General features: G+C 42.3%; 1 protein-coding gene across 3 annotated transcripts in view; it reads right to left on the bottom strand.

The window, feature by feature from the left end:
- Positions 1-4,004: 4,004 nt before the first annotated feature.
- Positions 4,005-13,970, bottom strand: part of LOC134355054 (interferon-induced protein 44-like) — a 59,513-nt gene continuing 49,547 nt past the window's right edge. For all 3 annotated transcript variants that reach the window (XM_063064751.1, XM_063064752.1, XM_063064753.1), the window contains exon 8: positions 4,005-5,865. In XM_063064751.1, coding sequence (XP_062920821.1) covers positions 5,686-5,865 — 180 coding nt within the window. In that variant the 3' untranslated portion in view covers positions 4,005-5,685. The remainder of the gene's footprint in view (positions 5,866-13,970) is intronic.

The following is a 13,970-nucleotide window of genomic DNA, read 5'->3' as shown; positions in this document are numbered from 1 at the left end:
TGGGCTCTCTTCCAGGGAAATTGGGACCTGTATGGAAGGGATGGTTTGCACCTAAGTTGGAGGGGAACTAACATCCTAGCAGAAACGGTTGCCAATCCTGCACAGGAGTGTTTAAACTAGAGTTGCAGGGGAATGGGAACCACAGTGCCTGAACAGTTAGTGGAAAGGCTGTGGAGACATGTTGTTAAGACCTCAAAGTCAGTAATAAAAAGGCTGAGCATGATGAGGCTAACGGTCTAAGCTGCATAAATTCCAATGCAAAAAGTATTGTAGGAAAGGCATGGATCAACATATGAAATTATGATATTGTAGATATTAGTGTGACTTGGTTGTGGCTTGTGGTGGGGGGGGGGTGGCAGGACTGGCAGCTAACATTCCTGCATTCTACTCTTTCAGATGTGACAAGAGTGGGAGGGATTAAACGGGAGGCGGGGTGCTGGTTGCTATTCAGGAAAATGTCCCAGTAGTACTCAGTCTGAGTCAAAACAGTCTGGAGAACTCATCTAATGATGAGTTTCACGGGTGGAACTGAGGAATAAGTTGTTGGCCATGGTGGATTTAAAATATGGAAGAAAACGTTGAACTTGAATGGTTCAAGGACAGTAGAAGCAGACAAATCAATTCTCTTTGTTCTTGCCATGTGCTTGGAGATGGAGGCTACCACTTGTGGAACTGTTTTACATCCTCCATTTTGTGAGATGGAGTTGCTGTGTTTTAAAGTAGACACAATGATGTTTCAGGTAACCTGATGAACTAGAAATTGTTTCCAAATAAGTTATTTGTGAGATGTTCTTTGATATAACACAAAATGCAGGTTTGTAAATGTTGGGATTGGTATCTGCCTGGAGTGATTCGAGCTGGTTACTGAAGAGAACAAGGAGTCATAAATTACTGATTGTCACTTGCTGGGAAGAGGGCAACTGGATGCTGGCCAGGAGCAGAGCCAATAAAAAGGTGTTAAAGGTCAATCAGATTACCTACAGCCAATGATACTGAAATGCAAAATTTGAATTGGTAAGAAATGAGTACAAAAGTGGACACTTTGAGTGTGCTATCAGCGATAACTCTCGGAAGAGACCCACCATCACGAGGAGGAGCCACCATGCCACAGGCTAGGCGAAGAAAGGATTGATCGCCTGGCCAGTGGAGATCACCTATTTTGATGTTATAAATTGGACCCGTTCTATGAGTGAGTATGGAGAGGACAGTAGAGCTCATGTTCAAAGTTGTTGGCCTGGGATCAACATAGTTACATTGTTTTGTTTGTGCAGAGACAAAAAAGAGCGAGCCTCAATTAATTACGATTTGCGTAATGAATTTTCTAACCTAGTTTCATTGATGAACGGTCAACATAAGAAAGTTATGACCACATTGATGAGGCTATATTATAGACAACACAACAGTCCACAGGATTTAAAAGAACAAATTTGTAGAGGGATCGATTGTTGCAAGAAGCAATCGATGTTGTGATAATAGGTGATTTTAATTTTCCACGTATTGACTAGGACTCTGATAAAGTGAAAGAACTAGATGGAATAGAATTTGTCTAATGTGTTTCAGGAAACTTTCTTAATCAGTAATAGAAGTCCTAATTAGAGAGGATGCAATACCTGATCTCCTTTTAGGCAATGAGACCAGGCAGGTGACAAAAATTTGTGTAGGGGAGCACTTTGCATCTAGTCATAATGCCATTAGTTTCAGGGTAATTATGGAAAAGGATAGGTCTGGACCTTAGGTTGGGATTCTAACTTGGAGAAAGACCAATTTGATGGTATCAGGAAGGATCTGGCAAGTGTGGATTGGGACAGGCTGTTTTCTAGCAAAGGTGTACTTAGTAAGTGGGAGACCCTCAAAAGTGAAATTTAGAGAGTACAAAGCTTAAAGGTAGGAACAAATGAGGTACCTGAGGAGCAGAAAAATGCTAGAGGACACCTAAGAGATTGTTTGATGGATGGGAGGGATCATTGATAATACTGTGAATGCAGTGCTCCTGATTAATATCTCTGATGGGTGGCAGAGAGATCATGATGATCCTTGATAGGTTTCAATGAAATCCCCCCCCCCTCATTCTTCTAAACCCTGGAACTCCAGTGAGTACAGGGTCAGAGCCACCAAATTCTCCTCTGACATTAGTCCTTTCACTTCCAGGATCATTCTTGTGAACGTCCTCTGGACCCTCTCCAATGCCAACCTTAGATAAGGAGAACAAAACTGCACACCATATTGATGGAGGGGACATACTTTCCAAACAATAGTCTGCACATTCTACAGGAGTAATTTCTTTACTCAAAGGTCATGAATTCCTGGAACTCTTCACCCCAGACATTTGTAAAGGGGGAAAATCACTGAATACTTATGAGATTGACTGACATTTAAACTACAATGGGTACAGGGAAAAAGCAGGAAAAGTGGTGAAACTTCCTTCTCAACTAGATGGACACATTTTTCCCAGTGACCGGGTTTATGGTACCTTAGCACTGTGCTGAGGTGAACCTGAGCCTCCCAGACTGACTTGTTACTTGGAGCTTAAAAGGAGGCCATTCAGCCCATTGGGTCCACACTGACTGAAGGAAAATGAATGTCAGGATTGCACTTCGATAACAAATTTACTTAGAGCTTTGAACTTTAAACTAGCTCCTCACAGAACAATCCCATTATTTCTATTTTCCTTTACTCCAGTCCCCGCGCTACCGCCGCTATTTATTTTCGGTCAAGTGTCCATCAATTCTCTCACACCTTATTTGACCCTTAACTATATTAAGGGTGTAGTGAAGAAGTTTCCCCTCAGATTCCCCTAAAATATTCCACCTTTTTCCCTTCTATGTCACATGTACATTGAAACATACAGTGACATGCGTTGTTCACGTCAACAACCAGCACAGGCCACGAGTGCCGGGGTGCGGGGAGAGGGGGGAGTAGGGGGAGTCCGCTGCGTCACCACACTTCTGGTGCCAACATTCCCACAACTCATTAACCCTAACCTGTGCATCTTTGGAATGTGGGAGGAAACCCATAAGGTCACATGGAAAACGTACAAACTGCTTACAAGCTGCTTACAAACTGCTTACAAGCTGCAGGAATTGAACAATCTTAAAACTGGTGCTGTAAAGTGCTAAGCTAAACAGTAGGATGTCAATCCATCCTAAACAAATGACTTCAAGTTCCACCCTCACCCAGGCTGAGGGAAGAAATCTGTGGAGGTAGATGCGTCAAGACCATCCACCTGAATCTTGGGTTTGAGCGAAGCAAAACGTTATTCATTTCGCTTCATAAATTTATTGGTTTATTGAGATACAACCTAGAAAAGGCCCTTACGGCCCATAAAGCCGTACCAACCAGCCAACCACTGATTAAAGCCGAGTCTAATCACAGGACAATTCATAATGACCAATTAATCTACTAACTTGCAGGACAGTGGGTGGAAACCTAGGCATTTCACGGGAAGGACGCCGGGATTGAACTCCAAGCTCCGTCCCTAGCTATAGTCTATCTACTGCTTGTTATGCAGCTGGCAGTTAAGGCAGCTATGAAGGACCTCCATCTCTGACTGTCCCTGGCCACTCAGATGTTAGGAGGAGTTTTCATTGCTGTTTCCATAACAGTGTTGTTTTACCAGTCAGGATTGCTGGCCCTGAACTGAAGCCTTAAACCTGGAGTAATCGTGGACCATTCTTATTCTGGCCTCTACCCTTTGACCCGTTTGATGGGTGATCCTACCAAGAGACAAAGCATAAAGACCTAACTCGAGCCAACATAGCTGCCTGGGTCACTGAGGCACACAAAACTCCAAACCACAAGGCCGTGGCCCTTTTGGAGGCCGAGCTGTAATAGCATCATATTAACCGCCACACTACTGTAGCACCCTGACTTCTGACTTTCTATCTGAAATTCTACCTGACTTGCTGAATTCCTCATTTGTAAGTCCACATTGTCACAATATGCCAGATGAGCAGAAGCCCCAATTCCCTGAAGTCATAAAAGACACAACAGAAAATGTTCCAAGCTTTTTTCTACATTGCTTTAAGTTTAGTGTTCAGAGATTTAATAGTCACAGCAGATAAACCTGCAAAAATTTCGAATAGACGAAGTGTATACTAACAGCAGCAGATAAAAGAAAGCTCTGTTACATTTGCAGTTAGTCTAATTCATCCTCGGTTGGATGCCAGTGTCTAGTCTTATGAACAACTGTGAGTCCTTAAGCAGTTCTTTAAATTTGCACAGGATATTAGCATCACAGAATTGCAGGGGACTGTTAGGAGCATTTAAGCCAATATAGACTCAAGCTGAAACTATTCAGTGATGATCTGTGGGCAGCAGAAAATTGTTCCGAAAATTCTTTTAGATAAACCTCTTTTGAATTACTCTCACTGCAATCTGCAGCATGTAATTTCTCTCCAAGCAAAGGACTTTTAAATCAACTCAAAGATCTTCATCTCTCTCAATATTTATTGCTTATTTATTGATATTATCGTTTCTTCTTTTTGCATTTTCACAGCTTGTTCTCTGCACGCTGGTTGAAAGCCCTATTTAGGCAGTCTTTCGTTGATTCTTTCTTTTTCAATCTTTTTATTATGCTTCAAAATTAAACATAACAATAATAGTAATGATACATAGAGATTGGGATTACAATAATAACAGTTAACACGTACAAGCACAGATTCCAAGTAACAAATATCGTTTAGCCTCCCCATCTCATGGTAACTGACCATGAAAATGATATTTTATAAAGAGAGAGAAAGAAAACTAAAAAAACTAAACTAAAGAAAAAGCAAACGAAGCTGGGCTGTCATATTATATCAGCTAAAATTATTATTTGTCATTAACTCCACTCCTCTATACATGAACAAAAAAAATTACTACATAAGGATTCAGAAAGAGTCAACTTACATCATATGAAAATAGTGAATAAATGGCCTCCAAGTTTCTTCACATTTAACCGAAGGATCCATAGTATCACTCCCAATTTTTTCCAAGTTTAGGCATGCTATTGTTTGGCAAAACCACTGGAATGTAGTGGGGGGATTAGAATCTTTCCATTTAAATAAAATGGATCTTCTGGCTATTAATGTAACAAATGCAATTAGACGACAAGCTGACAAGGATAAACGACTAGAGTCTATCACTGGTAGTCCAAAGATTGCAATAATAGGATGAGGTTGTAAATCAATACGCAGAACTACTGAAATAATATCAAAAATATCTTTTCGAACACTACTTTAATTACCTCTCCGATATTGCATCAAATTGAAGTTACAGAAAAAATTCTAGGTTTAAACCCCTATCAGAAGAGTTTAATAGCAATTATTTATGATCTGATTACGAAAATACGTCTAGGTACATCTGACAAAATTAAGTATGAGTGGGAAAGAGAACTTCAAATATCTTTATCTACAGAGAAATGGGAAAAAATTCTTCAATTAGTCAATACATCCTCAATGTGTGCTAGACACGCCTCGACAAAATTTAAGGTGGTTCACAGGGCTCGTGTCCAAGGGTAAGTCAGCTCGTTTTTATTGCCATATAAATCCTGTTTGTGATAGATGTAATTCCGAGGTCTTTCGTTGATTCTGTTGTAGTTACTGTTCTATAGATTCATTGAGTATGCCCACAAGAAAATTCACCTCAGACATATATGTACTTGGATAATAAAATTTACATTGAACTTGACCATCACCCAAAATTGCATCATGCTAAAGATAAACTAGCCATGTTCTCAAAATAGGTATCGACAGACTGCAACATCAGCACGATTGCGTAGAGTATTAGAACATCAGTCGCACAATCCAGCTCATGAGAGAACCAATAGTTATTGACAGGGACTATGCAGGAAATTGGGATTCTGAGTTGTTCTCCGACTTCCATTATCTGAGAATAAGAGCATAGAGTTTAGTAGGAGTGTGTGAACAAACTAGGACAGTTTGCTCATCAAGCTCTCATTTCCCAATGGTTATTCCTTATCTAGGTCTTTAATCTCATTAAGATTCAAGATTGTTTAATGTCATTTCCTGTACACAAGTGTAGAGGGCAAAATAATTGTTACTCCAAATCAGATGCAGCAAAATAAAATCACAATAAGGTAAACACAATAATAAAAAGCTACAATAAATAGAAATACGTAAGATAACTTAGATACTGTACATAGATTGATTGTATGTCCATAAAGTGACGCTAGGCACAAGAGTGTACATAAGGTGACTCCGACAGGAAATGAGAAATTAGAGGACATTGGGGGTGTGTTAATCACCCTTACCACTTGGGGAAAGTAACTGATTTTTGAGTCAGTAGCGTACTATGAGCCTCCTCCCTGGTACTTTATACTTTATTGTTGCCAAACAATCGATACTAGAGCGTACAATCATCACGGCGATATTTGATTCTGCGCTTTGTGTTCCCTGGAGTACAAATCGATAGTAAATATTAAAAAATTTAAATTATAAATCATAAATAGAAAATAGAAAAGGGAAAGTAAGGTAGTGCAAAAAAACCGAGAGGCAGGTCCGGATATTTGGTGGGTACGGCCCAGATCCGGGTCAGGACTGAGCTCTGACCAGCAAACAATCTGGACATCAGAAGTTTGCAAGGAGGGGATTTCACTCAAATCCACTGCCCTAGCAGAAAAAGGCAAGCAGTTGATCACAGCTGTGTAGATGAGCTCTGACCACCGATAATCTGACGTTTGGAAATAATTAGCAAGAGAAAATTAAAGGAACGGGGCAAGCCCAGTGGTAATGGTCCAAGTGGACAGTTAAAAGTTGTGATCTAGAGGCTTTAGCTCTTCGAGGCTTCAGTCAGAGAAAGCAGAAAAAAGCTACGGGTAAACTTTTTTTTCCCTTCTAGGACAGTAGAGATGCCAGGCAGAATAGTTGAATGCCCCTCCTGTGGGATGTGGGAAGGCAGGGAGACCTCTAATGTCCCTGAAGACAACAGCAATATCTAACAATCGCGTGAAGAAGTTGGAGCTGGAACTAGTTGAACTCCAGATCATTCAGGAAGTTGAGGGGGCGGTAGGTAGGACATATAGAGGGGTTGTTACACCCAAGATGCAGGACACAGGAAACTGGGTGACAAGAGGGGGAAAAGAGTTAAGGAGCCAGTACAGAGTACCCCTTTGCCCATCCCCCCAACAACAGGTATATCATTTTAGATTCTGTCGCGGGGCTTGACATAACAGAGGAAAGTCACAGTGGTCAGGTCTCTGGCACTGAGTCCAGCTCTGTGACTCAGAAGGGAAGAGGGTGAGAAGAGGCACACTGTCATTTGTTAGAGGAGTGGACAGGAGGTTTTCTGGGCGAGAACGAGATTCCCAGATGGTATGTTGCCTGTTGGGTGCCAGGGTCCAAGACATCTCAGATCGAATCCTCAGTATTCTTAAGTGGGAGGGTGAACAGCCAGAGACCATGGTCCATGTAGGTACCGAGGACATGGGTAGGATGAGTGACGAGGTTCTACATAAGAAGCTCAGGGTATTAGGTGCCAGGTTAAAGGGCAGGACCTCCAGGGTTGTGATCTTAGGATTGCTACCCATAAGTGCATAAGATATAGGAGCAGAGTTAGGCCGTTTAGCCCATCGAGCCTGCTCTGCCATTTCATCATGGCTGATCCAATTTTCCGCTCTGCCCCAAACTCCTGTCTCCTCCCCATATCCCCTCATTCCCAGACTAATCACGAATCCATCAACCTCTGCCTTAAATCTACAAAAAGACTTAGCCTCTATAGACGCCTGTGGCAAAGTACTTCACAGATTCACCGCTCTCTGGCTGAAGAAATTCCTCCTTATCTCCATTCTAAAAGGATGCCCTATATTCTGAGGATGTGTCCTCTGGTCTTAGACTCTCCCACCACAGGAAACATCCTCCCCACATTCACTCAATCAAGGCCTTTCACCATTTGATAGGTTTCAATTAGATCACCCCTCCTTCTTCTGGATTCTAGTGAATATAGGCCCAGAGCCATCAAATGCTTTTCATGTGACAAGCCATTCAATCCCGGAATTATTTTCATAAACTTCCTTTGAACCCTCTCCAGTTTCAGCACACCTTTTCTAAGATAAGGGGCCCAAACCTGCTCACAATACTCCAAATGAGGCCTCACCAGTGCTTTAAAAAGTCTCAACATTACATCCTTGCTTTTATATTCTAGTCCTCTTGAAATGAATGCTAACATTGCATTTGCCTTCCTCACCAGACTCAACCTGCAAATTAACCTTTAGGGAATCCTGCACAAGCACTGGTAAGTCCCTTTGTACCTCAATTTTTTGTATTTTCTCTCCATTTTGTATTTTCTCTTTCATTTCTCCTACCCAAGTGCATGATCACACATTTCCCAACACAGTGTTGCATCTGCTATTTCTTTGCCCATTCTCCTAATCTGTCTAACTCCTTCAGTAGGCTCTCTACTTCCTCAAAGCAACATGTGCTTCCATATCTTCATATCATCTGCAAACTTTGCAACAAAGCCATCAATTCCATCATCCAAATCATTGACATATAAAGTAAAATGAATCTGTCCCAATACAGACCCCTGTGGAACACCGCTAGTCACTGGGAGTCAACCAGAAAAGGCTCCCTTTATTCCCTCTCTTTGCCTCCTGCCAGTCAGCCACTGCTTTATCCATGCTGGAATCTTTCCTATAATACCATAGGCTCATAGCTTGTTACCCAGCCTCATGTGTGGCACCTTGTCAAAAGCCTTCTGAAAATCCAAATACACATCAACCGATTCTCCTGCTTATTTCTTTAAAGAACTCCAACAGATTTGTCAGGCAAAACTTTCCTTTGAGGAAACCATGCTGACTATGACCTATTTTATCATGTGCCTGCAAGTAACTTGAGACCGCATCCTTAATAATCAGCTCCAACATCTTCCCAACCACTGAGGTCAGACTAACTGGACTATAGTTTCCTTTCTTCTGCCTCTCTCCCTTCATGAAGAGCAGTGACATTTGCAACCTTCCAGTCTTGTGGAAACATTCCAGAATCTAGTGATTCTTGAAGGATCATTACCAATGCCTCCACAATCTCTTCGGCCACCTCTTTCAGAACCCTGGGGTGTACACCATCTGGTCCAGGTAACCTTCAGACCTTTGAGCTTCTGAAGAACATTCTCTCTAGTAATAGTTACTTCACACACTTCATGACCCCGTCGCCAGGGACTTCCACCATACTGCTAGTGTCTTCCACAGTGAAGACTGATGCAAGATATTTATTCAGTTTGATACACCATTTCCTTGGCCACCATTACTATCTCTCCAGCATCGTTTTCCAGCAATCCAATATCCACTTTCACCTCCCTTTTATACTTCATGTATCTGAAAAAACTTTTAGTATCCCCTTTAATATTATTAGCTAGCTTACTTGTATAATCCCATCTTTACCTTCTTAATGATTTCTTTAGCTGCCTTCTGTTGGTTTCTAAAAGCTTCCTAATCCTCTAACTTCTCACTAATTTTTGCCCTAATATATGCCCTCTCTTTGGCTTTAATGTTGGCTTTGATTTCTCTCATCAGCTACGGTTATGTCATCTTTCTTTTAGAATACTTCTTCCACTTTGGGATGTATATATCCTGTGCCTTTCGAATTGCTTCCAGAAATTCCAGTGTCTGCTGCTCTGCCGTCACCCCTGCCAATGTTCCTTTTCAATCAATCCCGGTCAACTTCTCTCTCATGCCTTTGTAATCCCCTTTACTCCACTGTAATACCGATACATCTGTCTTTAGCTTCTCCTACTCAAATTTCAGGATGAATTTGATCGTATTATGATCACAATCCCCTTAGAGTTCTTTTACCTTAAGCTCTTAAAATCAATTCTGGTTCATTGCAGAACACCCAACCCAGAATAGCTGATCCTCTCTTAGGCTCAACCACGAACTGCTCTATAAAGCCAAGGATGAGTTGCAGTGAAATCAAAGCAAAAAGTATCAAATAGTGGTCTTAAGGTGTTGTACTTTTAATGCACGCAGCATAAGGAATAAGGTGGATGATCTTGTTGTACAGCTACAGATTGGCAGGTATGATATTGTGGCCATCACTGAGACGTGGCTAAAGGATGCATGTTTCTGGGAGCTGAACGTCCAAGGATACACAGTGTATCGGAAGGATAGGAAGGTAGGCAGAGGGGGAGGCGTGGCTTTATTGGTAAGAAATGGTATTAAATCATTAGAAAGAGGTGATATAGGATCAGAAGGTGCAGAATCTTTATGGGTTGAGCTAAGAAATAGCAGGGGTAAAAGGACCCTGATGGCAGTTATTTATAGGCCTCCAAACAGCTGCAGGGATGTGGACTACAAATTACAACTGGAAATAGAAAAGGCTTGTCAGAAGGGCAGTGTTATGATAATTGTGGGGGATTTTAACATGCGAGTAGATTGGGAAAATCAGGTCAGCACTGGATCTCAAGAGAGAGAATTTGTAGAAAGTCAGTGAGATGGCTTTTTAGAACAGCTTGTTGTTGAGCCCACTAGGGGATCGGCTGTACTGGATTGGGTATTGTGTAATGAACCAGAGGTGATTAGAGAGATTGAGGTGAAGAAACCCTTAGGAGGCAGTGATCATAACATGATTGAGTTCACTGTGAAATTAGAAAAAGAGAAGCTGAAATCTGATGTGTCGGTATTTCAGTGGAGTAAAGGAAATTACAGTGGCATGAGAGAGGAACTGGCCAAAGTTGACTGGAAAGGGACACTGGCGGGAAAGACAGCAGAGCAGCAGTGGCTGGAGTTTATGCGAGAAATGAGGAATGTGCAAGACAGGTATATCCCAAAAAAGAAGAAATTTTCGAGTGGAAAAAGGATGCAACCGTGGTTGACAAGAGAAGTCAAAGCCAAAGTTAAAGCAAAGGAGAGGGCATACAAGGAAGCAAAAATTAGTGGGAAGACAGAGGATTGGGAAATTTTTAAAACCTTACAAAAGGAAACCAAGAAGGTCATTAAGAGAGAAAAGATTAACTATGAAAGGAAGCTAGCAAATAATATCAAAGAGGATACTAAAAGCTTTTTCAAGTATATAAAGAGTAAAAGACAGGTGAGAGTAGATATAGGACTGATAGAAAATGATGCTGGAGAAATTGTAATGGGAAATAAGGAGATGGCAGAGGAATTGAACGAGTATTTTGCATCAGTCTTCACTGAGGAAGACATCAGCAGTATACCGGACACTCAAGGGTGGCAGGGAAGAGAAGTGTGCGCAGTCACAATTACAACAGAGAAAGTACTCAGGAAGCTGAATAGGCTAAAGGTAGATAAATCTCCCGGACCAGATGGAATGCACCCTCGTGTTCTGAAGGAAGTAGCTGCGGAGATTGCGGAGGCATTAGCGATGATCTTTCAAAAATCGATAGATTCTGGCATGGTTCCGGAAGACTGGAAGATTGCAAATGTCACTCCGCTATTTAAGAAGGGGGCAAGGAAGCAAAAAGGAAATTATAGACCTGTTAGCTTGACATCGGTGGTTGGGAAGTTGTTGGAGTCGATTGTCAAGGATGAGGTTACAGAGTACCTGGAGGCATATGACAAGATAGGCAGAACTCAGCATGGATTCCTTGAAGGAAAATCCTGCCTGACAAACCTATTACAATTTTTTGAGGAAATTACCAGTAGGCTAGACAACGGAGATGTAGTGGATGTTGTATATTTGGATTTTCAGAAGGCCTTTGACAAGGTGCCACACATGAGGCTACTTAACAAGATAAAAGCCCATGGAATTATGGGAAAGTTACATACATGGATAGAGCATTGGCTGATTGGCAGGGAATAAAGGGATCCTATTCTGGTTGGCTGCCGGTTACCAGTGGTGTTCCACAGGGATCAGTGTTGGGGCCACTTCTTTTTACATTGTACATCAACGATTTGGATTATGGAATAGATGGCTTTGTGACTAAGTTTGCTGATGATACGAAGATAGGTGGAGGGGCCAGTAGTGTTGAGGAAACGGAGAGTCTGCAGAGAGACTTGGATAGATTGGAAGAATGGGCAGAGAAGTGGCAAATGAAGTACAATGTTGGAAAGTGTATGGTTATGCACTTTGGCAGAAAAAATAAACGGGCAGACTATTAGTTAAATGGGGAAAGAATTCAAAGTTCTGAGATGCAACGGGACTTGGGAGTCCTCGTACAGGATACCCTTAAAGTTAACCTCCAGGTTGAGTCAGTAGTGAAGAAGGCGAATACAATATTGGCATGCATTTCTAGAGGAATAGAGTATAGGAGCAGGGATGTGATGTTGAGGCTCTATAAGGTGCTGGTGAGACCTCACTTGGAGTACTGTGGGCAGTTTTGGTCTCCTTATTTAAGAAAGGATGTGCTGACGTTGGAGAGGGTACAGAGAAGATTCACTAGAATGATTCCAGGAATGAGAGGGTTAACATATGAGGAACATTTGTCCACTCTTGGACTGTATTCCTTGGAGTTTAGAAGAATGAGGGGAGACCTCATAGAAACATTTCGAATGTTAAAAGGCATGGACAGAGTGGATGTGGCAAAGTTGTTTCCCATGATGGGGGAGTCTAGTACGAGAGGGTATGACTTAAGGATTGAAGGGCGCCCATTCAGAACAGAAATGCAAAGAAATTTTTTAGTCAGAGGGTGGTGAATCTATGGAATTTGTTGCCACGGGCAGCAGTGGAGGCCAAATCATTGGGTGTATTTAAGGCAGAGATTGATAGGTATCTGAGTAGCCAGGGCATCAAAGGTTATGGTGAGAAGGCGGGGGAGTGGGACTAAATAGGAGAATGGATCAGCTCATGATAAAATGGTGGAGCAGACTCGATGGGCCGAATGGCCTACTTCTGCTCCTTTGTCTTATGGTCTTATTAAGCTCCCAGTTATAATCTTCTTTCAGCTGTGATTCAGTGATACCTTCAACATCACACACGCCAATCTGCAACTGTGCTACAAGTTCAACTACCTCATTCCATATACTGTGTGCACTTTCAGTCCTGTATTCACCTTTTTTGATTTTTTCCACCTTTTACATTGCAATTCATCCTGTTGACTGTAGTTTTGCCGTATCAACAGTCTGTCTTCACTACTCACTGCCTCTGGTTGTAAACAAGCTACCTCATCTTCAGCACTATAATCTGCCTTTCCTACGACACTTCTTGCATTAAAATATACACAGCTCAGGACACTAGCCGCACCATGCTCAACCTTTTGATTCCTAACTTTGAGGTCTCACCAACATCTGCCTCCACAACCTCTCCACAAACTGTTCTGGCATTCTAGTTCCCACCCCCTACAACTCTAGTTTAAACCCCACCGTGAAGCATTAACAAACCTTCCTGCTAGGATATTAGTCACCCTCCAGTTCATGTGCAAACCGTCCCTTCTGTATAGGTCCCACCTTCCCTGGAAGAGAGCCCAATGATCCAAAAATCTTGTGCCCTCCTTCCTACACCAACTCCTTAGCCACATATTAAACTGTATGATCTGCCTAGTTCTGGCCTCACTAGCACGTGGCAGGGGTAGCAATCCTGAGATCACAACTATGGAAGTCCTGCCTTTTAACTTAGCACCCAACTCCCTGAACTCCCTATGCAGAACATTGTCACTTGTCCTACCCATGTCCTACACAGACCATGAACTCTGGCTGTTCACCCTCCCATTTAAGGATGGCGTGGACTCAATCTGAGATGTCCTAGACCCCGGCACCCAGGAGGCAACATACCATCCAGGAATCTCATTCTCGCCCACATAACCTCCTGTCTGTTCCTGTAATAAGTCCCTTATCACCACGCTATACCTCTTCTTTCCCCCCACCCACCTTCCTGAGTCACAGAGCCGGACTCAGTGCCAGAGACCTGACCACTGTGACTTTCCTGTGTTATGTAAACCCTCCAGTAATATCCAGTGATAAACCTGTTGTTGAGGGGATGGCCACAGGGATACTCTGCACTGGCTCCTTAACCAGTTTCCCCCTCCTGTCGCCCAGGTTCCTGTGTCCTGCACCTTGGGTGTAACTACCTCTCTCTATATCCTAT

This window comes from Mobula hypostoma, chromosome 12 (assembly GCF_963921235.1).
Source record: "Mobula hypostoma chromosome 12, sMobHyp1.1, whole genome shotgun sequence".
Lineage (NCBI taxonomy): Eukaryota > Metazoa > Chordata > Chondrichthyes > Myliobatiformes > Myliobatidae > Mobula > Mobula hypostoma.
This window is presented reverse-complemented; position numbering and strand designations above follow the sequence as displayed.